The sequence below is a fragment of the Enhydra lutris genome, unplaced genomic scaffold (genome assembly GCF_002288905.1).
Source record: "Enhydra lutris kenyoni isolate GAN:26980312 unplaced genomic scaffold, ASM228890v2 scaffoldscaffold12, whole genome shotgun sequence".
In the NCBI taxonomy this organism is placed as follows: domain Eukaryota; kingdom Metazoa; phylum Chordata; class Mammalia; order Carnivora; family Mustelidae; genus Enhydra; species Enhydra lutris.
Window position 1 is genome coordinate 49176618 of NW_019154096.1, and position 25794 is coordinate 49202411.

General features: G+C 44.5%; 1 protein-coding gene across 1 annotated transcript in view; it reads right to left on the reverse strand.

Moving 5' to 3' along the window:
• Positions 1–25794, reverse strand: part of LOC111145202 (tolloid like 2) — a 116249-nt gene that overhangs the window by 53742 nt on the left and 36713 nt on the right. The window contains exons 3-4 of the mRNA XM_022499930.1: positions 15785–15862; positions 1131–1286 (exon numbers count right to left, since the gene is read on the reverse strand). Of these exons, the coding sequence (XP_022355638.1) occupies positions 1131–1286; positions 15785–15862 (234 nt within the window). The remainder of the gene's footprint in view (positions 1–1130; positions 1287–15784; positions 15863–25794) is intronic.

The window sequence follows — 25794 nt, forward strand, 5'->3', positions numbered from 1 at the left end:
AAAAAAAAAAAGAGTTCTCTATATAAAATTAGCTAACTTTGATGAAGGTTGTATAAATCTTTGGTCAAAAAAGCACACCACATCTCAAAGAGTGCAGTTAAGCACCAGGGAACAAAAGTCAACGCATTTCAGGTAATGGAAAGTACTGTAAAGACTAGAAAGTGGAGTGCTGAGAACAAGTGGCCAGTGGGATATTGGGGGTATCAGGGAGGCAAAGAGGCCTTTCTGGGGATGTGTCATCTGATCTGAGATGCAGTGATAAGAAGAAACCAAGAGAAGGTCTGGGGAAAGAGTGTTCTAGGCAGATGGAGGGCGGGTGCAGGTGTGTTAAACCGGGAATGAGCTGGGCATGTTCCAGAAGGGAAAGGTGCCTGTGATGTCAGCACACAGGGACTGGGGAGAAGAGAGCAGGAGCAGGGTAGGAGACTGGGTGGAACAGGGGGCCAGGGCTGACCTTGGAGGCCATGGTCAGCAGTTTCAGTTTCACTAGTAGTGATGGGAAGCCACTGGCTGACCTACGTATTTTAAAGATAATGATACCAATAGCAAATAATTACTAATTACTATGTGCCAGGTACTATTTGAGTGCTTCATCTAAATTAACTCGTTTAGTTCTCAAAACAACCCTGTGAGCTAGAAAATAATATCATCCCCACTTCCAGAAGAGGGACTTAACCTGGCGAGGTTAAGTACCTTCCCACAGGGGGTACTGCCGGCGAGCAGTACTAGCCGGGACTAGCCACATCTAAGGGCCCACTCTGCTTACCCTGCATATTGCTGCGGGGATGTGACCGGTGCGGGTGCCCACCCAGGCAGAAGACAGGTCAGCCATCCTGTGTGGCTGCTCACAGCTGCCTTTGGCCTGGAGGGCTTTGCTCACCTACCCATTGTGCAAACCCTGTCCCTCTTTTAAGACCGGGATCATGTGTCACCCCCGCATGAAGGCCTGGGGACTAGGTGACCACCATTGAGGACACAGTCCCAGCAGAGACCACAGTTTTGCCAGGCTTAGAGCACTAGCCCTGAAGGCATAATGGAGCACCAGCAGGTAGGACGGCCGTGTCCCAGGCTCTGCTCCACTCCCTGGGGAGGACACAGCCCCAAAGGAAGTCTCCTCTGGGACTACTGACCGGTGAAGTTCCCACCGATGACGTAGGGGATGACCCCTCCAGGCCATATTCTCTCTGTCCTCGAGGTTGTGGCTCTTCGGACGCGTGGAGAAAAGGTCTCAGCTCGGGCATCCGAGGTCCGGGGCCTGTGCAGGAGCACGGCATTGTCCTCGCCATCTGCAAGAGAGGCACGCTGCCATTTACTCTGCCTTTAGTTCCTTCTGTCCATCATGGTTAAGACTATATTATCCGTGAATCCACAAAGAACATGTGTTCTAAAGGGGGTATTCGGTCTGCTCGGGGTTTTGAGCCCCTGGGTGTCAGGAAGGGTGCCGGGGCTACGACAGAAGCAGGCTGGCTTGCTGGAAGCCTTGAACCACACCCTGTGAGGCTCCATGGTAGCCCGAGAGAATCAAGCAGGGACCGAACAAGGCATCCTTTGGGATGGAGCCGAGTCAGGGATGCGCTCTCTTCTCAGCACTGGGAATATCGGAGGGAACTTACTGAGCCAATCTCCATCCCTCACCAAATGCCCATCAATGCTGCAAATGTGGAAAATAATTTGGCCAGTGTGACAAAGTGAACCAGCTTGCGATGGTTCAGATACTCTTTGCAAGATGAGCCCCTGGAAAAAGCAGCGCCTCATAAAATCCCCCAGCTCTTCCCAGTCTCTTGGCACAGCTGGACCTTTAAGAGAGGGAGGTGGAAAAGAAGTGGAGGCCCTGTTAAGGTTCTGAGTCCACCCTGGAAATAGCAGAGACAGACAGGTGGGGTAGAATCACTTGAACCTGTGGCGCCCTAATCATCAAATCCACGTTCATTTTTTCCATCACTCAGACAACATAAGCTTTTGTTTTCAGTCTCCTTGTGTAGATTCCCTCATTATTCTGACTTGGAGCATTTTCTCTTCAGTTTCTATATCTTTTCCCCAAAAATCAGCTTTTTGATTTTTTTTATCACTTTCATTTTTTAATATTCATTAATTTTATTTCTTTTATTACTCCCTTCCATTTGCACTTATTTTATTCCAATCTTTCCTTTCTATCTTCTTTTCTTTTTTTAAAAACTGGAGATATAACTCACACACCATAATAGACATTCTTTTAAAGTATAAAATTTAGTGGTTTTTAGTATATTCACAAAGTTGTGCAACCATCAGCACTACAGAACTCCACAACATTTTCATCACCCCAAAAAGAAAGATATTAGCAGTCACTCCCCATTTCTAGCCCCTGCCCCAGTCCTTGGCCACTAGTCATCTACTTTCTGTTTCTATGGATGTGCCTATTCTGGACATCTCACACAAATGGAATCAGGCGATTCCTTAGCATGTTTTCAAGGTTCATCTGTATCATACCATGTATTCGTACATTGTTATATTTTATGGCTGGATAATATTCCATTGCATGTATCTACCACATTTTGTTTATCCATTTCTCAGATGATGGACATTTGGGTTGTTTCTACTTTTTGGCTATCACGAATAATACTAGTATGGGCATTAATGTACACATTTGTGTGTGAACATATGTTTCCTGTTCTCCTGGATATGCACCACAGACTGGAATTGTTGGGTCATACGAGAACTTTACATTTAACAACTTTTTGAAGAACTAGCAGGCTGCTCTCCAAAGCTTCATTTACATTCCCATCAGCAATGTATCAGGGTTCCAATGTCTCCATATACTTGTCAACACTTGTTATTGTTAAGCTTCTTGATTATAGCCATCCTAATGGGTGCTGGCATCTCAATGTGATTTTGATTTGCATTTCCCTAGTGACTACTGATGCCAAACATCTCTTCATGTTCTTATGAGTCATTTGCATATCTTCTTTGAAGAAACATGTATTCAAGTCCTTTGTCTATTTCTTTTTTTTATTTTTTTTAAAGATTTTTATTTATTTTTTTGACAGAGAAATCACAAGTAGGCAGAGAGGCAAGCAGAGAGAGAGAGAGGAGGAAGCAGGCTCCCTGCAGAGCAGAGAGCCCGACGCAGGGCTTGATCCCAGGACCCTGAGATCATGACCTGAGCCGAAGGCAGAGGCTTAACCCGCTGAGCCACCCAGGCGCCCCCCTTTGTCTATTTCTTAATTGGGTTGTCTTTTTACTGTTATAATTATTCTTTGTATATTCTGGATACCAGACCCTTATCAGACATATGACTTCCAAATATTTTCTCTTATTCTGTAGGTTATCTTTTCATTTTTACAATAGTATCCTTGGAACCATAAAAGTTTTAAATTTTGATGAAGTCCAATTTATCCTTTTTTTTTTGTTTCTTATGGTTTTTGTGCCATATTTTAGAAATTACAGCCTAATCCAACCTCACAGAGATTTATATCTATGTTTATACCTATGTTATATCTATTTACATCTACAGTTCTATAGTTTTGGTGCTTATATTTAAGTCTTTAATCATTTTGAGTTAATTTTTATATATGGTGTGAGGTAGGGGTCTAGTTTTATTCTTTTGCCTGTGAATATCTAGTGTTTCCAGCATCATTTGTTGAAAAGATTAGTTTTTCCCCTATAGAACTGTCTTGGCACTCTTGTAACAAATCAGTTAGCCATCCTCTTCTGGCTTCTTGAGTTGAATGTTTGGCACATAATTTTCAATTTTTCTTATATTCTACTGTTGAAATTTTTAGGCTAAAATTTCTCTGAGTTCCTCTTTAGCAGCATTCCATCATTTGACATGTATATGTCAATGTTAGACATTGATATATTCTGTTAGCTCCAGTTAGACTTTCTTCTTTGATCTTTTAGTTATTTAGAAGTGTGATTTTTAAAATCCCTAAATATTTGTTTCTCTGTGGGTGTTAATGATTTCTAACATTGCTTTGTGTTCCAAGGACCCATTCTCCAAGGTGGGGGTCAGCAATCTTTTTCTGAAAAAGGACAATAGTAAATATTTGAAGTTTTGTAGTTAATACATTCTCTGTTGCAATCAACCAGCTCTGCCACTGTAGTGTGACAGCAGCCATAAACAATATGTAAATGAATGGGTATGGCTGTGTTCCAATAACAGCTTATTTGCAAAAACAGATGGCAGGCTGGATTTGGCCTCCTGGCTGTAGATGACTAGCCTATGCTCCAAGGTATCGATTCTTTGGTATTCTGAATCTTCCTTTGCAGCCCAGTACATGATTGGTTTTTATAAATGTCCCAAATGTCCTTGGATAATGTGTATTCATTTCTATAATTGATGGTTAAAGGACGCTACATATGTTATTCACATATTCTACCTACAACTATTTTGGCTCTTTAGTGTATCAGTTACTGAGAAAAGTGCTTTAAACAACCCTGACAACTAACATTGTGGACTGCCATTTTCTCTTTTATTCTTAATTTCTGCTTTGCATTGTTCAAGGCTATGTTGTTTAAGTAATACAAGTAAAGGACTGTTAAATGTTCCCAGTGAATTATTTCATCATTAATGACCCTCTTTACCTGTAATAGTGTTTATCCATAATAAAGATTATTTTGGCTGATATGAATATTACTATGTCAGTTAAATTTTGATTACTGTTTGCCTCATAGAGCTTTTTCCACTCATTTATTTTCGATCTTTTTATGTAATTATGTTTTTTTAAATGAGTCATTCAACAGGCATTATTCTGTGAGTAAATTACATTTCCTACAACAATAACACAAATTTTGCAATGGTCTTATGATTGAGGTTCAATTTTTTAATTATATATGAAATCGTTTTTGTAAATTGAAATTTTTATTGATATAGATTCACATGCAGTTGTAAGAAATAATTAAAGATTTTGTGTACCCTGTACTCCATTTCTCCCAATAGTAACATTTTATAAAACTATAGTACAATATCACAACTGGGATATGGACATTACTGTACTCCACTGATTGCATTCAGATTTCCCCAGCATCATGTATACTTGTGTGTGTGTGTGTGTGTGTGTGTGTCTGTGTGTGTGTGTGTAGTTGTATGGAATTTTATCACATGTATAGGTTTATCTACCACACTTTCAAGATACTGACCAGTTGCATTACCATAAGAATCCTTCATGTTGGCATTTTATAATCCTATCCACATCCCTGCCCCTCTCCTGTCTACAGCCCTGCCCCTCTCCTCTCCTCTATCCCTAAACTCTCAACCACTAATCTGTTCTCCATTTAGAAAATTTTTCATTTGAAGAATATTACATAAATGGAATTTAACAGTGTATCACCTTTGGGAATTGGCTTTTCTTATTTGGCACAATTCCTTGGAGATTCATCTGGGTTGTTTTATATATCAGTAGTTTCCTTCTACTGCTGAGTCATATTCCATGGTATTCAGGTACTACCACTTGTTTTAACCATTCACCTGAGAAAAGATATCTGGGCTGTTTCCTGGTATTACAAATAAAGCTGCTATGAACATTTGTATACAAGTGTTTGTGTGGAAATAAACTTTTATTTCTCTGAGATAAATACCCAAGAGTGGAATTGCTGGGTTGGTAGTTGATGGTAAATGAGTTGATTTCTGGATTCTGTATTGTGCTCCATTGAACTATGTGTTTATCCCTCTGCTAAGAGACATGGTCTTGATTACTGCAGTTATATAGTAAGCCTTAGTAACTGGGAGAGGGATTACTCCCATTTTAGACTTCTTTTCTATGATTGTTTTAGTTATGTTTCCATATAGAGTCTATGGCTGTCCGTATAGATTTTAGAATAAAGTTGTCTCTGTCTACAAAAAAAACATGCTGGGATTTTGATAGGAATTACATTAAAACAATAGATCAGTTTGGAGATAACTTTACCTTTACCATATTCAGTCTTCCAATCCCTGGACATAGTATGTCTCTCCATTTATGTAGGTCTTTCTTGATTTCTTTCATCAGTCTTGTGTGATTTTTAATATATAAATATTGTACATGTTTTTTAAAAATGTATAGGAGTTTCATTTTCTTTGGGTACTTATAAATTGTATTGTGTTTTAAATTTTTATTTCTGCATAATTATTCTTAGTATATAGAAATGTAAGCAATTTGGGGGTTTGGGCCTTGTATCTGCCATGCTAAATTCACTTACTAGTTCTAAGTTTTTGTTTTGTTTTGGTTTTGTTTTTGTTTTTAAGATTTTATTTATTTTTTTAAGATTTTATTTATTTATTTGACAGAGATCACAAGTAGGCAGAGAAGCAGGCAGAGAGAGAGAGAGGGAAGCAGGCTCCCTGCTGAGCAGAGAGCCCAATGTGGGACTCAATCCCAGGACCCTGAGATCATGACCTGAGCCAAAGGCAGTGGCTTAACCCACTGAGCCATCCAGGCGCCCTAAGTTGTTTTTGTTTGTTTGTTTGTTTGTTTTTTTTAAGATTCCTTAGGATCATCTACATAGCAAACAAGTCATTTGGAAATAGAAACAGTTTTATTTTTTCCTTTCTGATTTTCATGCCTTTAATTTATTTTTCTTGTGTCAATGCAGTGTCTGTAACTTCCAAAACTATGTTGAATAAGAGTATGACAGCAGACGTCTTTGCCTTGTTCCTGGTTTTAGGGGAAGTAGTCAGTCTTTCACTATTAAGGAAGATGTAAGCTGTAGGTTTTTGTTTTGTTTTGTTTGTTTTTATTTTTTTTAAGATCTTATTTATTTGAAAGAGAGAGCAAGTGAAAGAGAACACAAGCAGACTACCCACTGAACAGGGAGTGTAGTGTGGGACTCGATTCGGGGACTCTGGGATCATGATGTGAGCTGAAGGCAGACAGTTAACCAGCTGAGCCACCTAGGTGCCCAGCTCTAGGTTTTAGGCAGATGCTCATTATCAAGTTAAGATAATTTCTCTCTATTCCTAATTTGCTGTGTTTTTATTATAAATGTTAGATTTTGTTAAATGCTTTTTTTTTTTCATTTAAATGCTCAGTTGATGTGATCAAGGGATTTTTCTTTTTTAGTTTATTGATATGGTAAGGTTACATTGATTGATTTTCAAATGTCAAACCAGCCTTGCATATCTGGAATAAATTCCACTTGATCATGGTGTATAATTATTTTTTATACGTGGATGGTTTTGATTTGATATTTTGTTGAGGATTTTTGCATATAATTATAATTAGATTTTAAGTATATCTGTTATGAACACCAAATAGCTACATTTTTTTCTTGTTGTTCAATCCAACAACGGGTAAATTATAGTTATTTTATAACTGACATACCTGACATTATTTCCTTCTTTGTGTGTGTGTGCATTATTTGCTATTTTTTTCTTTGCTTCTTTTTTTTTCTCCTTGACTGCTTTTGTAGGATTAAGGTATTTTCTGTATTTAGTTTTTATTTCCATTATCTCCTTTCTATTCTTTAGCACTGATTCTAATTTTTAACATTCAAACTGGACTTAACAAAGTACAAATAATTCACAAACTACAAGATAAATCTGAAGAAATCAGAATCTCCATTCTCATTCTGAGAATACAAGGATCTTAAGGCATTTTAATTTACAAAGAGACCTTTTGTTGTTTCACATTACTGTTTACTTGCTTTTAAGACCCCAAATAAATTACTATTTACCAATGATTTGTTTTTAAGACAGATTTATATCTACCTTCATATTTACCATTTCCTTGCTTACTGCTACTTCTTGCATTCCAAATCTCCTTCCTGGAAATGCATTCTTTACTATTCTTTGATGATGACAATAAACTCTCAGTTTATTTTATCCTCAATCTATTTCATCTTCACTCAGTTTATTTTATCCACACTCTAGAAATTAAGTCTAGCTGGGAATGTACAAAATCCTAAGTTGACAGATGTTTTTCTTCAAAGATAGTATTCCAGTATACTTGAGTCTTCATTGTTAACAACAGGAGATATCCTTATAGTTTGATGGTCATTCCTTCACCTGTTATCAGTCTTATCTTTTGTTCTGTTCTCCTTCTTTTGTTTTTTGTCTTTCTCAGTATCATTATAATTGTCTAGATATGGATTTATATGAATTCTCTGCTTGAGACCCAGTACAATTCTTCCTTCAACTATGGAAAATCATAATTCCTCATCTGTTTGACCACTGCCTCTTCTTTCCCAGTATCTCTATGAAAGTTCTCTCATTTTCAAGAATTTCTATTGATTATGTGTGTAACAGTCTCACTTTACCCATTGTGTCTCTTTACCTTCTTCCATATTTTCTTTGTCTCTCAATGGTGAAATTTGTGTGGTTTCCTCAGATCTATTTTCTACTTCACTAATTCTCTCTTCAATTGTGTTCAATATACTATCCAATTCCAGTTTCAACAATATATTTATCATTTCTAAAAGCCCTAATGGCTTCTAAATCTGTCAATTCTTTTTTCCTCTCTACTATAGTTTCAAATTCTTCCATTGGTTCCTTTGTTGTATATACTTATTTAATCTCCTTCAGATTGTTCTATTATTCTTATATCTCTGGGTACCAATTCTCCAATTTATTGTCTCTGCTGATTCTCCTCCATGGATTAACTTTTTGTGTTCCTAATGTTTTTATTTAAAGCTCATTTCTAGGGGAGATCATTCCTTTCTAAAGGAGCCCCATATGCCATCGATTATGAGTGCGAGCCTATTTTTTGTTTTTTGTTTTTTTGGGGTTTTTTTTTTTTTTTTGGTGCTGTGGGGATTTTAGGGTCCTAGATCAGTTTTTATGTTAATTTCTAAGTTTAGGGTTTCCATATTTAAGAAATGTAATTTGAGAACTTATACCAACAGGGGGAACAGGATTTCAGATTCAGTTTCTCATAGATGATATATTTTTACCCACACTTAGAGCCTAGGAAAGAGAGCAAGATTTCTTGCCACTCCTCTTAACCATTGGGCAGTTTTTTTTTACTCTCTCTCTCTCTCTTTTTTAATGAGTATGAAGCCCTTTGAGGGTGTTCATTTTATGCAATATCTCATGCTTCACATGGACCAAGGCCATCTCTCCTGTATTTATAGGCATGAAGACCCCAGCCCCCGTCCCCCAAATCTTAGCCCAATTTGAATGCCCTCTACACATTCTTGCCACCATCTGAAGCTTAATTCTGTGGATTTGTGTTCCCTCTTCTCTTCTAATCATGGAAATTTCTCTTTCTATCCTTTGTTCTTAACTCTGTATCTTTTATTTGGGATGGTGGGAAGGTTATATATTATTTTCAGCAGTTCCATTTTTGTATGGGGGTTCCTACTAATTCAGTTGGTCATACAAACAAGAAGCCTGTCATGTAATACCTTTTAAACATGAAAATAATTGTTTTACTGGTAAAATTTCTAGATCAGAAGTCGTACACTTGCAAGTCTTGGGATAAACCCAACCCACAGATGTGCTTTGGTTGGCCTGGACACTTTTGGCCCACAATATAGGTTTTTTTTGGTTGTTTTTGTTGTTTTAATGTCACTTCAGAAGCCAACTTTTACAAATCAAGGGATTTTACATCAGGATCTAGATTTTCTAGTTTTTCTTTAAAGACAGAAAGATGTGGCAACACTGGGCCCACGTTCCCTCCATCATTTACAACCCCCTCGAGTTCAGTAGTACCTGCTCACCATAGGTACAGCATATGTTGTCCTGGTTGTGGGAGCCTCTCTCCCACTTCCCCTTGTCCTATATAGCCCACACACACCCACGCCACATTACCTGCTGGGCTTTTGCAGCTATGCCAACACCAGACAACAAATTGCATCCAAATGCATTCAAATGTGAGTTGCCCCTGTCGGCGGGGAAGCTTCCCAGGGAGGGCACCCATCCTGGCAGGCCTGCTCAGCACTCCAGGCACACCCAGAACAGCGCCTGCTTGCTGGTAAGTATGCACCGCTTTTGCAGTTTGAATGAATGAATTAAAGAATGGAAGAGTTATTCTAAAAATAAACAGCCCAACAGTCCAAACAATTCCGTGGCGGAAACGCCTCCAAAATGTTGGCAGCCCTAAGGCTCTTAATGTTTAAACCCTGAGAATCATCATGTCTGAAGTAATCACAGGCAGCGATGTAGCAAGTGGAAGTTTATTATTCATTTCCCAGAGGGTTTTCAACAAGTCTCTTAATTTTCTTCTGCCGCCAACTCTCCTTTGGAGAATGGGCAGAAATAGTCCCCTAGTCGAGGGACCAGCGCTGAGACAGCCCATGTTTCTCAGACAAGCTGGGCTGCGTCCACACGTGGGCCGCTCTGGCGAGGGCTGGGCTCCAGCCGAGTCAGCGTGGGAAAATCTGAAGTGCACCTGGAAGGAGACGGGGCTGTAATTTCCAGAGATGGGTTATTGAATGACAGCTTCCCCCTCGGTCCAGTGAGAAATTTAATTTGCCGAGGACTCAACACAGGAAGCATTTGCCGATTAAAAATATGTCTAAACAGATGTTCTGCTGAGCCTGGAAGAAGGATCTTAATGCAACTGTCATTATTGGATTTTCTTGGATTACTACTATCTGGAATCAGAGTCCACAGAGAAGGATGTAATTATTGATTATGGCCAAGAGTCCTACATTTGAAGAGGAGCTCAGGGGCATCTGAAAGGATTTAACACGCTGTGGGGGGGTGCTGGGGGATAAAGTCCATTTAAATTCTCTGGCTCGGGGAGCAGACCCTTCCTCTACGGCCACAGCTCTTCAAGGTTCCATCTCCAGCGGAAGGCACAGGCGTGTCATAAACAGAACCAGGCCCACCCCAGCCTTCTCAAGTGAGGCCCTGGGAATTTTCCATGATTCGACTGGTCAGCCCCACACTGGGAGCAAACATCCTGAGAGTCCAGCCATCCACAACACCCCCCACCCCAGGGTGGTGGGCAACATAGCAGCTTGCCTGCAACCTGGAGAGGCTCAGGAGGAGCCCCTCCGTGAAAGCGGAGACTGGATTATTCTCCATGATGGTTTTCGAACCTGGCTGCACATGTGAATCGGTTGGGGAGCTTTTTAAAAATGCTGGTGTCTGCCCCCTGCCCCGAGATTGCCACTCAATCAAACTAGAGTGGAGTCCAGGCATGATAGTTTTTAAAGCTCCCAGGTAGTTCCAAAGCACAGGGATGTTTGAGAACCATTGATAAGGTTAAGAGCAGGGGGTTGTTTAGGGTCCGGAGAGACTTAGGTTCAAGATAAATGCTGCCATTTGCTACTTGTGTGGCCTTGGATACGGCACTCTTCCTGCCTTCGGAATCTTCCTTCCTGCCGCATGCTGGTGTTGTGAGCACTGAACCAGGTAATGAATGTCAAACGCCCGCCATGGTGAGGGTTCCACGCGAGCTTCAGTAATCGCTAGCCAGGTCTGCATTTGGGGACGGGCTAGAAAGAATGCCTAAAATTAGGTTCAGTGATAACACCCATTACTGACATTAGTGACATTCAGGGGTTCGTGTGCTGGGCAGTGCTTTGTACCAAGCTTGCCGTCTCTGGTGCAAACAAGATTCCACTGTGATTTCCTGCAGCACAAAGCCCTTAGGAACTGTTACTGGGAGTGAAAGGTCCATTCTCATCTATGAAGATGGTTCTGGAAATCGGGCTCTAACGTAACAGTCAACAGCTTCATTGGAGGAGCAGTTACACACTCCATTTCATTAATCCCATTAGCAGCCCTGAAATGCAGGCTGAGCGCTCATCTCCAGGGGAGGGAGACTCCTCGGACCAAACGGTCTGCCAGGGGGATGCTGAGTGAGCAATTCTCTGAGCCGCCCCCCACCACCCCGCCCTTCCCAGAGCTGGGAGCACAAATCCCTGCCGTCAGGGCTGAGGGGAGCCACATAATGCCAGGAAATAAGCCTGCTGCTGAAGCCGGGGTGGGGGGGGGGCCGTGGTGGGGAGGGGGGCTTCCTTCAGATCCTTTCTCCTGTTTGGGCGGTCTCTTTTTCTGGGGGTGTTGGGAGGGGGTCAGGTTGTGATGAAAGGGGAATCTGAGATTGACACAACTTGTCTTATCTTTAATTCAAACAAAACAAGCAGCACCCACGCTGGCGCCTGACAGGGCCCTGGAGAGATGAATCAGATGGAGGAAAGGCGGGAGGAACAGGCTAGAACGGCCTGCCTGCGGCTCACCTCTGAGGGTGCCAAGGGTCTCCTTCCCCATCAGGCTTGCCTGAGATGCTTAAAGATGTGTCTGTCTGCTGCTGCAATACAGTGTGGAGAAACTTGGCCTAGCCTTGACTCTCTTTCAAAAAAAACCGGAGTCACTGGGCAGTCTGCAGACTAGGATTTAGCCCACTGTAGGGGTGTGAGGCATGGTAGCTAGGGCAGTGCTTTCACTGTCCTCCTTAAAAAGCCCAAGGAGATCTCGTGTTTCTGTGCAGGTGCCAGGCACAAGGCAACCTACCAGAGGCGGCATGGTAATGAGCTGCGGCAGCCATATTCCTTCCGGTCTCCCTTAATTGTGTTTCTGTGCAGCTGCTGCACAGCTGTGGAATCCCAGTCCAGAGGTGGAGGGTGTCCTTCCAGGGCTGCATAACATTATTCTTGGAGGTGGAGGTAGAGAGGGAAAAAGTGGAGGAGCTACAGTCACTGAGTACCTCTTAAATTCCAGACATCTGGCTATGCACTTTGCATAAATATTTCCAATTCTCTCCAAACCTCATGTGAACACTTACCTGAGGTCCTAGCTACTAAGTGGCTAAGCTAAGGTACAAACCCAAGTGCGTCTGATGGTCCAAGTTTATTTGGTTGGGTCATTTTACACCAACAAAGTAGGCAATACTACGAACCCTGACACTGTCCATTGCTGGTGGGCAGGTAAGAGGCAGTGAGAGAAGGCTGGAGTTGGTCTCTAAGCATGGCCACAGCTCTCCTCTCCGTGAGCTCATGACGCTATTCACATTAAGGGGTGGAATCTATTTTCTTCCTCTTGAAGCTAAGCAGCCCTTTTGGCTTGTCTGACCAATAGACTATGGGAATAGTTCATTCTGGGAACTCTTGAGTTCAGGCCTTAAAGAGACTGGCAGCTTCTGGCTCTTCCCTCTGAGAAGCCAGCCGCCATATTGTAAAAAATGGCAAGTTAGACAGCTAGATGAAAACCCACGTGGCGAGAAGAGCCACATGGAGGCACATGTGACTACAGCTTTTTTTTGGACCACCCAGGCCAGCCCAGGCCAGCTGCTAGATGAATGCAGTCAAGTGAGTGACCCAGCTGATGTCAGCCAAAGAAACACCCCACGGAATCCAGTCAACCCACAGAATCGTGAAAGATAACAAATCACTGTTTGAAGTCACTAAGATTGGGAGTGGTTTTAGGGCAACGATAAATCACTTAGGAAGGAAAAATCAGGTGTGGCATCTACATTACTGCGGTGCTAGTAAACCCCTCTAGTTTCGGTCCCACCTCCTAGGCTCCATTGTCAGCGCAAAGTGCTGGTCATCTGTGGCCAAATCAGAGTGCCATGGAGATTACGAGATGTCTGGGGAGTCTGAGAAAGCACAAGTCAAAATACTTTGAAAAAGCAAAGCAGGAAACCACAGATTTTCAAGGAAGCCCTGCACATGGTCCCAGCAACGTGCTATGAGAGGGAGAAACAAATGTACATTTAACAAAGGAGGAGGTGCGGCGTGGGAGCTGATGGATCCGCCTTTGTCTGAAAGAGGCCAAACTGGTAAGGGGGGAGATCAGCAACCCAACAGAAAAATGGGCAAAAGACAGGAAGAAGCAGATCACAGAAGTGCACCCCTATGTCACTGGCAAAGGCAGGAAAAGAGGCTGGGAGTCAGCAGCAGGCAAGGAAATCCAAATTCAGTAATAATAAACTCCTATTTACATTATCAAAAACAGAGAGCACCTAGTGCTGGAGAGGATGTGGTGAGAGGAGCACACTCACAAGTCACTCTGGAAATGTGAGCGGCTTTAAGCCCACTCCAGGAACACCTGTTAAAAACATCCCAAATGTGTAGGATTTAGGTTCGGGAACGTCTACTGTGGCATTGCTCGTGATGGCAAAAACTTGACACGGAGTGAATGTTAATGGATAACGGAACCATTGGCTCGATTACGGCCCATCCACGCCAGAAATATTTTGTAAAATATTCAGAAGAATAAACTGAAGTTATCACCAGTGCGTTATTAGGGGGTTTTCCCATGACATACTGCTGAGCGAGAAAAGCAGGATTCATAAAAAGCACGTATCGAATATGATCCCGTTTTGTAAAATGATGAATCTTATATTTGCACGTGTGTTTACATCCCTACAGAAGTGTCTGTGTGAACATACGTGCATGGAGGAAAATACGAAGGGTGCCCACAGAGCCATCGGCCGGGGTTACTTGGGGAAGGGCAGAGGAGCAAGATGTGGGAAAAAGAAGGAAGGAAGGTAGCCAAATTAAAGGGAAAAGAATAAAAAAAAAATTTAAGAAAGGATATGACGGTACCATTACATGTATGCATTTGTGTGAAATGATATATGTGCATATGTATGTGTGAAATACAAAATAGCATTCATTAAAGCGAAAACATAAAGCAAATAATGATTTCTATTTTATCCCTAAATAGGCATCCTTGAAAACAAGGATTCTGGCATGTAAAAATCATTCCTTTTGACAGGGCCAGTGGCGGGATGGATAACGCATCTGACTGTAGATCAGAAGATTCTAGAAATTATTTATTTTGACACTGTGTGTCAACTCTACTTCAATAAACAAAAATTATTCCTTCTGCCCTGCATTTATTTTATGTAGAAGAAGCATCATTGGCAGCAGCGAGCCCTGATTCCCGCAGGGTGCTGGCCAGACAGAAGCCCACCCAGCAGCTTCTCTCAGCCAGCACGGCTTCTGAGCGGGAAAAACTCCTCCAAATGGAGATGCTTCCAGTGAGGCGCCTCCCCCACCCCGGGAAGGCGCACGCTTGTGAGCGTCAGTGTGCAGACAGACAGAGGCAGACTTCCAGGCAGGCACCTGCTGATGAGTGTCCCTGCCCACAGGCGGGCACAACCTCACCTGCCCCCTCCCCCAGCAGCTCACAATGTCTCTGGGCTACACCTCCTCCACAGCTCCCATCCTAGCTTTATTTTCCCTCCTTCCCTCCCACGCCCACTTGTTCTTGTTCTTGTTCAGACATCTAGTCCCCAAAGCCCCATGATCCCTCCTGTCAGTCCTTGGGGGTTGCAACTCACAAGCTAAGCAGCGGTGAGAAAGGTCAAAGCCAGATGTCGGAGTTTAACTGAAGACCATTCCGTCCCTGAGTAGCGGAACACCGCCCTAAGCCAGTCCGTCCTCAACAAAAGGACACACTCCCCCATGCCCAGACACTTTGGTGCTCCTAGTCCACTAAGATAGAAAGTAAAAAGTGGAATAAGAGGTTCCCAAAGCTGGGGCACCTGGGTGGCTCAGTTGGTGAAGCATCTGCCGTCCACTCAGGTCCTGATCTCAGAGTCCTGGGATGGAGCCCCGGATCGGACTCCCTGCTCAGCAGAGTCTGCTTTTCCCTCTCCTTCTGCCCCTCTGCCTGCTCACGCGCATGCTCACTCTCAAATAAATAATTTTTTTTTAAGAGGTTTGCAAAGCCAGGGGCAGGGGGAAAAGGGGAGTGACTTCTTAGTGGCTGTGGGGTCTCCTTTGGGGTGATGAAACTTTTCTGGAACAAAAATTTTTCTGGAATGAAATAGTGGGATGGTCCTACAACACTGTGAATGCACTTAATGTCACTAAGTTATCCACATTAAAATGGTTCAAATGCAAATTTTATGTTATGTAATATTTACCACAGCTGAAATGAAAAAAAAAAAAAAAAAAAAGGACCCAAAGGCCTGGGAGGGCCTTACATTACCCTTGCTAGCTTCCTCACGGCTGGTGTTGGCAGCTGTTGCATTCTCCCAGCCCTCAGATGGCTGCTCCTCCAGTCCACCTAAAGGAACGAGAAAGAAAAGTGAGGACGCATCAGCCTTCTTTGTAGGAGCACCAGGAGCTCAGGGAGCAAACTTGATCCCCTGGGGGATGACCAGGATCCCTGGCAGAGCAGGAAAGATTTGACAACACGGGTTGATTGAGAGCCCATCACAGGCGGGGCACTGTTCTAGATGCTAGAGCGGAAAAGAATCCGCTTTTTCATAACCACGCACATAATTCACCAATTAGAAATGTATTACTCTCCTCCGTCAGTTCAAGGGTACTTGGAATCAAATATACAAAGCTGGGAGGCAAATCCCAAAGTCAACCTGGAGGTCAGCTTCCTCGAGCTCACCCCCATTAGGGAGCCCGCATCGCATGTAAACAGGACACCCGCTTCTGAACGCAGGGAGGAGCCCCAACACTGCTTTTAAATACGTAATGTGGTCAGCTACTGCCTTGGCTTAAGTAGGCATTTGGGTTTTCTCTTTGGGGTGGGTCTCATTTTAGAAATTGTTCTGTTGACTTTATATATCAGACTCTGCAAACACGGCCTCGGTCAAGGACAGGCATGCTTGTCTTTATTTGCGAGTAGCCCTTGTGTATAAACCTGGTTCACATCTGTCCCCACCAGGAAGGCGGTCAATCAGCCATGAGTATTAGACCTACGGTGAGCTGGATCTGTGTGCGGTTCCAGGCGCCAGGGGATTCAGCAGTGAGCTAAGACAGACAGGTCAAATGGGCAGCGGGACGATAAACACAAGGTAAGAGAACAAAAGGACAAAGTCATTGTGGGTTCAAAAAATCTGAAGATTGGATGCAGGATAAGGTAGAGCGCTCAGAAGGAGCCTTCCCTGACCATGGACACAAAAGTCTGGGCCAGGATCAGGAAAGAATCTGGATTGGGAATGAGCTTGCCCCACGGAGGGGCTCATGGTGGTGGGCAAGGGGGAACCAGGCAGCGAGGGAGGCTGAATCCACAGGGATATGAGGAATATAGCTGCATGCAGGGAAGCAGGGAGGCTGATGGATTAGATACGAGGGACTGAGAGAGGTCCCCAGTGACTCCCACATTTGGGGGTTGAACAACTGGGTGGGCTGTGACACCAGGGAGCAGATCTGAGAACAGAGCCCATGTCCAGGAGAGACTATTGTACATATGAAACCACATCCAAGCACCTACAGGATAATCAACTTATACAAAAATAATTTCTTGCATCTGTTTAGAAATCTGCAGCTTATGGAGCTGTTTCTCCCTCATTAAACATTCTGTGGCAGACGGAGTGTAACCCCATTTTACAGAGGAGAAAATCAAGTCACAAAATGAGTGGCCCAGGGTCGTGCTCAGGACACCGTCTCCTGATCAGAAGCCTGAGGATCTTCCCCGTGGCCCCCACAGCCCACGGGCTCCCAGCAATGCTCAAGGTAAGGTCCCAAACAGGTGACCCAATGACCTGGCCCCGCACAACCCTGGGAGCCGGCCCTGAGGCCCCGTAGCCGGGCCTCCACCACACAGCCCGCCTCTTTCCCTCTCCTGCCGGCGACCCTGGTGGCGGACCGGGCGTGCGCTGACATTTTTGCGGGCCTTCATCCTGCTCGCTCCGTGGCCGCTCTGGCCAACACTCCCTGCAGCTGCCTGGGTGTTGGCTGCCAGCTCCCAGCCCTCTGGGTATTCTTCCAGCTGCGGTATCATTTCCTCTCGGGCTGAAGGTCAGGGGAAATCCCGATGGTATGAAAATCACAGGCCCCAGGCCGGCAGAGGAATGTGGCATGTGAGGAGTGAGGGGGAGCCTGAAGCCAGAGCTCTGGGACTAGCTTCGTCTCTGCTGCGTAACTGTGGCTAAGACCTTGGGCGTTTGTATTTTTCATCTGTCAAATGGGCTGTTTATTTTGAAGACCAAATGAGGTAATGGGTTTGTTTAGGCACTAACTCATTCAACAAATATTTATCCAACACCTGCTACAGGCCAGATGCTGTTTCTGCTGCTCAGGATACAGCACAGAACAAACTCTACCCTGACCTCATGGAAATTATATTCTGACAGAAGGGAGGGGGGAAAACAATAAGCAAATAGGCGACTAAAGATTTAAGTCAATTGCTGATAGGCGCTACAAAGAAAATAAATGAGGGTGAGGGGAAAAGGGAAGTCTAGGGTTAAGGGGTTGCTGTTTCATGGGAGACAGAAAAGCAGAAGCCTGAAGAGAGTGAAGGAGAGAGTAGACAGAAGATTGGGGAGGAACATTTCAAACTGGGGAAAACAATGGGTGCAAAGGCCCTGGGGTGGGAGTGCGCTTGGTGGTGGGAGGAGGTATGACTGGAAGGGAGCAGGTGAGAGAGACAGTAGTAGGTAGTGTGGCCAGAGGGCAGTGGAGAGTCTGGAGGGTTGGCTTGTGTGGTGCCATTTCCAGGATTTGGCATTTATTCCGAGGGATCCAGGCAAGAGCCAGAGAACACGAGAGGGCTCTGGAACTGCACCAGTTCGAATGTGACCAGGGTTACTAGTAGTGGACAGGAGGGGACTCAGAGGCTGGCTTTCGGAAGGAAACTCCACATAGCAGTAGCCCCTCAGAGAAGGTCGGTCAGTTTAGACGTGCTTGGCTCCTGAGAAAGGGGTGGAGGGAGGCAAACAAACGAAACCTGCAAGGACACCTGGGCACAGCCTGGGTTCAGGGTTAGCTGTAGGCTGCGGCTGAGGGAGCAAAGGCCAGGAGAGACAGAGATTCAGCTCTGCAGTGGGCAGAGGAGGGTCGGGGTGGAGGACTTCTGACCCACCCGGCCCCCTGGTGCTCGGAGCTGTAACAGGAACTCGAGCTCTGGAGTTGAGGCAAGAACGGGCCCCCTAGTAGCTAGAGGGGGAAAGGATCAGTGTTTACCAAGTTCAGTGATGGAGCTGAACACGCACTAAGAATAGGGATAAATGCCCTCCTTGTATTGTATTTAATGATTGTCGCCTCACAAAGACACAATGACAAAACAGCCATAACCATCAGCATTTTCCAGGGAGGAAACAAGGCTCCAAAAGGTGAATCGACTTGCCTGTCTCGAGGGAACAGAGATGGTTAGCAAGGGAAATGGATGAAGGGGGGGGGGGGTTCTTATCCGACCCTCCAAATCTGTGCTCCTTCCCCTCAGCTTTGGGACCAGAAAGAACAAGTGTGGTGCCTGGGCCGCTCTACCTGATGAAACCCTTCCTGAGGTTCCCCACTGCCCTTGGGATGAGTTCTAATTCCCTGAGGCCTCTTCTGCCTGGTGCCCTGGAGCTTCCTGCTACTTCCCCTCTGTCCTACTCAGCCACCCAGTCTCACCTATAGCACCTTCATTTCTATTTTCCTCAGCCACACCCACCTCTCCACTGGCCGGATCTGACTGGTGCATTAAGTTTCCGCTGGGACACCACTTCCTCTAAGACACTGTCCCACGGCTCCTCCCAGGTTAGAAGCACTCCGCTCTGTTCGCTCAGAGCTCGTGCAGGGCTCGGGCTGATTCACGTCCCAAACTGCAGGGTGTGGGCCTCTCCTGTCCATTCAGAGGATCCTTCAGTTTGGTTTCTAGTTTTTAGCATCTTGATGAAAGGGCCTTTGTTTTGTCCAACAATGAACACTGCGCCTGGCAGATAGCAGACACTCAGTAAAATACAGGATGGACGGATGAATGGACTGATGGATAGATGGACGAGTCAGGTAGACAGTTGTTAAAAAGATAACTCAATCTTTTCTAACTCAGCCTAACGGATAGGAAAATTGGTTTTCATCAGCTTTTATGAAGAAAGGGAAGCAGATATTCTTGGGACAATGGTTCTCAACCTTCACTGCAATTTGGGATCACCTGGGAAGCTTTTTAGACAAACAAGCAGGAGGCCGGGACCCACCCACCCAGAGGTTCTTATTGAATCAGTCTGGGCCTGGGCTGGGCCTCAGGATTTTCAAAGGCTCCTGAGGTGAGTCTAAGGTACAGCCAAGGTTGCGATTCTCTACTCAGAGAACCTGTGAGAGGAAGCCTTATCTTAAATTTTCTTACAACCAAACTCTTCCTTCCCAAGCTCCCCAGGAATGAATATGTGGAGCTGGAAACACATCAAACACTGAAAAAAAAAAAAAAAAACCATACACAAAAAACTCCTTTCTCACATCTGTATCAATGGAAAATGTTGCTCTCTTCCAGTAAAAGCTAGCAAGTGAGTAAGACAGGTGTGACAGTGGCTGGAACAGCGGCCCCAGGCACCATGGAACAAGGATGGGAGATATAGCCTGCCCAAGACAAAGATTGGGGACAATGCGGGAGGGAGCATTCAGGGTGTGGGGCTATATTTTTTCCTTGGGTGTAACTGCAAGACAAAAAATATTTGAAAAAAAAAATACATATATACGCCCGTATTTGATCTTTGGTTAATTACTCTTCAGTGAGAGGATATGCAAAGACCTAGTAGATTTCATTAGTCACAGGGGCTTATTCAAACGTCTCCTTTGCATAAGAAACCCAGGCTTACAGCTGGTCTCTGGGAAAGAATGCCCTCCAGGCCTTGAAAAGAGAGCTACAGGGCTGTTCACGCTCTCACTGAAACACAGCAGAGGTCAACGGCCCGTGATGCATGGGGCCAGGCTGAAATGTTTCTATCCAGCATTTGCAATTCAATCCCACAGTTTCCTTTATAGAACAATTCACTAAATTCAGAGTTGTTCTTTTTTCTAATTCACCATATAATTCACCTCCCAAGTTCAATTAAGAAGCAATCTGTTAGCAACTTTGGGAGCAAGCTGCTTTTCTTTGGGAAAGCCCAATTTTCTTCCGCTCCCAACAAAAAGTAGCTTAATTATATGCATCATATGAGACATTGATGTATACACAACACTCCTCCACCATAATTAATGAAATATTAACTATATACATCCAAAGACATCAAGGCAGAAAGAGATGGGCTCTTCCAAAGCCCAGGACACAGCCTTGTCCCAAATATCAATACTGATCATTTGAATATATGTTCATGCATAATGACTATGAATTAATATTCATTAATATGGTTTTATAGACAAAACTTGATATCAGTTATTCCTTCTATCGCTCATTCATTGAATCTGACATTACGTAGTCCTTGGTTTTTTAAACACAAGAATAACTACCACTTAAAAATTTTTTTATTTTTTATTAACATATAATGTATTATTGGCCCCAGGGGTACAGGTCTGTGAATCGCCAGGTTTACACACTTCACAGCACTCACCATAACACATACCTTCCCCAGTGTCCATAACCCAACCACCTTCTCCCTACCCACCTACCCCCAGCAATCCTCAGTTTGTTTTGTGAGATTAAGAATCTCTTATGGTTTGTCTCCCTCCCTATCCCATCTTGTTTCATTTTTTCCTTCCCTACCCCCCCAAGCCCCCCACGTTGCCTCTCAAATTCTTCATATCAGGGAGATCATATGATAATTGTCTTTCTCTGATTGACTTATTTCGCTCAGCACAATACCCTCTAGTTCCATCCAGGTCGCTGCAAATGGCAAGATTTCATTTCTTTTGATGGCTGCATAGTATTCCATTGTATCTATATACCACCTCTTCTTTATCCATTCATCTGTTGATGGACATCTAGGTTCTTTCCATAGTTTGGCTACTGTGGACATTGCTGCTATAAACATTTGGGTGCATGTGTCCCTTCGGATCACTACATTTGTATCTTTAGGGTAAATACCCAGTAGTGCGATTGCTGGCTCATAGGGTAGCTCTATTTTCAACTTTCTGAGGAGCCTCTATGCTGAATAACTACCATTTTTAAAGTGTTGATTATTTGCAGGTACAATACAGACGTTAATCAATTTAATCCTCAAGCCAACCCTCTGAGGTAGGTATCATTCCCATTTTACATGTAACTGAGTAACTGAGTTACTCAGGGTAACTGAGGCTTAGGGCAGTTAAGATATCATTGGACACACACAGCCATTGGTTAGAAAGGTTGAGATTCTCTCCAGGCAGTCTGGTGTCAAAGGCTTTAATATACATCACACACTAAAGTAACCCTGCCAGGCAACCTACACTCTCCATTTACTGACTTTTATTTCGTTTAAAAAAAATTATTTATTTGAGAGAGAATGCGAGCTAAAGAACACATCAGGGGTAGCAGCAGAGGGAAAGGGAGAAGCAGATTCCCCACTTAGAAGGGAGCCTGACATGGGGTTTGATCTCAAGACCCCAGAATCACGACGGGAGCCAAGGCAGACGCTTAACCAACCGAGCCACCCAGGCGTCCCCTCCATTTACTCACTTTTAATACACCTGTATTTACAGCTCTGACGCACCAGAGGTGGGTAAATCTATGATGAAACTGCTTTGCTTTACTCTAATAATAATAATAAAAAAATCTCTAGCACAAGATCCTAAAAATCGCTTTATTACTAGTCTCTTCAATAAATCCTGGTTGAGGGTCTGCATTGGGCAGCACGGGGCTAGGCTCCTAAAGACAGGACAACCAGGGCATGCCTTTATGGGACCTTCATGGTTCTCGTGCAAAGCATAAAAATCAACAATAAACAATGACATCATTCCATGGAGGGATGAAGCACTTTGAAGAAATCAGAACAGTTTTATGAAAGAGCAATGGGGGATGGGAGCCCAGGGATGGCATTTGAGCTAAGACCTAAAGAAGGAAGGAGGGACCTCCATCTGGGGAGAGCACTCCAGCGAAAAAACAAAACCAAAACACAACCAAAGCAGAAACAAGCAAATAAAAATCCAGCAAGTAAAAGTGAGTCTTGCTGGCTGGAGCCAGAGCTGAGGGCAGGCAGCATGGCAGGAGGGCCTGAGGAATGCATGGCCAGCTCGTGTAAGCCTTTCTGATCCTCACAACCATGCCTTAAGCAGTCTTAATTTGCCATGCCCTTTGGTCAGATGTAATATGCACAGCAATCCCATGAGTAAGTAACATTATTCCTCTTTTACAGAAGAGAAAAAACAGAGGGTCAGCAGTAAGTTGTTGGAGGTCACCCAGCGGCTAAGTGATGGGATCTGCATTCCCAGTCTGGCCCATCCGACTCCAGAACCCGTGCTCCTCTGCCCTCTAGCCCATACCTGTGTAAGTGTGGTCTGAGTGAGCATCTCAGGCCAGGCTGACAGATGACATAGCTGCCCATCTCCGTCAGTACAAGAAACACCTGCTCAGCGGAGGTTTTAATTATTCATTAGATTAAAAAAGGGGGGGGGGCCAAGACCCCTTAACAGGTTGATTTGGGAATGAACTAGTCAACCACTATGGTAATCAATGTGGAATCCTCAGCAATTTGGTGCCAAGTAAATTTTATATCTATGCCAGATTTCAAATGCTACAGAAGGGACAGGGAAAATGAGTTAAAAGATCATTGCCAGCTTTTGTTAATGAAATGATTTAATATCAGCAAGTGTATAATAAAAAGGGAATTCTTATACACTGTTGGTGGGGCAGGAATATAAATTGCTAACATTTATGAGGTAATTTAGCAAGATGTATCAAAACAGGCAGTAAAATGACTTTGACCCAAGAATATGACTTCTGGATATGGGCACAAAGGAACTGATTGACAATAAAGACAAAGACCGCTTCATCTCCACATTTTTACAATAAAGACTGTGCTAACTACACCCCCAATGGGGGGGTAGTAAAATGAATTACTATGTAATGGAACACTATGTAACCTCAAAAACTGTTTTAGAAGAGAGTTTACTAAGTGGGAAAAATGTTCATATTGTAAATCAAAAAACAGGTAAGGAAATAATGCCCAGGGTGATTCCAATAGAATTGGGTATGATCCCATCTTTCCTGGAAAAGCATCTACAAAAAAGATGGGGGAGAAAAGACTGGGATGGAAATACCCACAATGCTCATTGTGATGATCTCTGGTTGGTGATGTTTGGGTGAATTTTATTTTCCTACATACCTTTTGAGATTTCCAAATTGTGATTACTTTTATAACCTGGAAATAAAGGGATCCCCCCAAAAAAACTAGATTATAGCACACACTTGGCTATGACCATGTGCTCTGACTTTGTCATACAGATTTGCACACACACACGTGCGTATACACACGTATGCACACACACACACACACACACACACACACACAGAGCACAGAGGCAGCTGCCAGGAAAACCCTTCTCTGCTGGGAACAGGGAACATAGTTGCGAGAAACAGAGTTGCATTTCTGCAGATGGAAGTGTTGTGGGCCTGTGGTATTTTCTGTTTTTCTGTTCTGACCATGGAAGGAAAAAGTCATGAGTCCGCACCTTGGCAAGATGGAAGGCAGGAAAGCTCACAGCTGAGGAGTGAGAGGGCCAGTCAGAACCTTCCTTCAGGTAGTGCTGGGTACTCGATTCCCAGATCTGGCCCTCCCTTCTCCAGCCAGTCACCTGGCTCCCACCCGCGTCCGAGCACTGGCTGATGAGGCCTCGGGACTTGCTTGGCTCCAGGGGCCAGCTCATGGAAAGCTTCTTCGTCACGCAAATTAGAGTTGCTTTCTTCCCAGAGCCTCTAGCCAGACAGCCACTCGGCTTGGCGTTGGACCCTCCTCCTACCCTGAATGCCGGCTCCTGCGTTTTTCCTGGTCCCTGATTGTTGTTAGAATGAGGCCAGACCTTTAGCCTAGGTGTCATCTCGAAGCACTCCCTGTTGCTTACCTGGCGTCAAGCCTCCAGTGCTCTCCTGAGCCTGGGCTCCGGGGACTCTCACACACGTGGCCCACGCCTTTCACACCCAGCCTGGCCTTGGCTTCTCCGAAGGCTGTTTCCATCATTTACTGCTGCATAGCAAACTATCCCTCTCAACAGAGTGGCTTAAAATCATCATTTTACACTTGCTTCTGAGCCTGTGGGCCAGGAATTGGGGGCAGAGAACCGATGGCGTTGGCTTGTCTGCTCCACAGCGTCTGGGTCCTTAGCGGGGAGAGCTCAGAGGGCTGGGGGAGGACAACAATGGCTCGTGTGCAGCTGCATGTCTGGGGCCTCGTCTCTCTTCCATGTGGCCTCTACGTCCAGTCCTCTTGGGCTTCCTAACAGCATGGCTCTCCTGGACTTCCTATGGGCAGGATGCTTCCAAGAGGGAGCATTCCAAAATGATGCGTCCCAGTGTGCCACTGCTTTGTACAAGCCCCTGCTTCCATCACGCTCTCTAGGGTTCTACTAGCCAAGCAGGTCCCACACTGGAGCCCAGGGTCCCAGAGGGAGAGGACAGTACCAGGGAACGGCAGTGCCTGGGGAGGTCTGTCAGGCAGCATGAACATAACAGCCCACCTCCCGCCTACCTGATCTCTGTTTGCCTGAGGTTCGGGGAAATCAGAGGGTTTGCAAGATGAGTCTGCAGCGTAAGTGCCAGGGTCAGAGGGCTTCGGATACAGCCTTTACTTCACCACTTCCTAGCTGTGTGAACTTGAACAAGTCACTGAACGTCTTGCTCTTTCAGATTCCTCATCCATAAAGTGAGGGTAAGAGGATTCACCTCTTAGGGTTGTTATGAAGATTAAGAGAGAGAATACACACAAGGCATAGAACAAGGCTGGCCCCAAACCAGCACTCAGAGTTAGCTACTCCCACGATTACTATGATCACCACTGACTCTAAGTCATCCTCAGTCACAAAGCCAGAAAGAGGCAAAACTCAGATGCAATCCCAGGCCCCAGTGATGGCTTTTAAAATACAGGGCAATTCGGGGCTTCTCCCATGCATAGATTTCTAGAAGCTTCTGAAGGGATGTGCTTCTAAAGCAGGGAGTGGTCGGGTGTGGCAGTGGTGGGGCACTAGAGAGACACGGGGGTAAAAATTCAGATGATCAGCAAGGATCTTGGTTTGTGCTTGTGTGTTAACTGCCTGCCTCCATGACACCCTCTAAAACACCAGCTCCATCTTCCATGATGTATCCCAGGCTTGGGATGGGCCTGGCAGACAGAGAAGGAGGGAGGCAAGGGAGGCCAGAGGACATGGAGTTTGTAC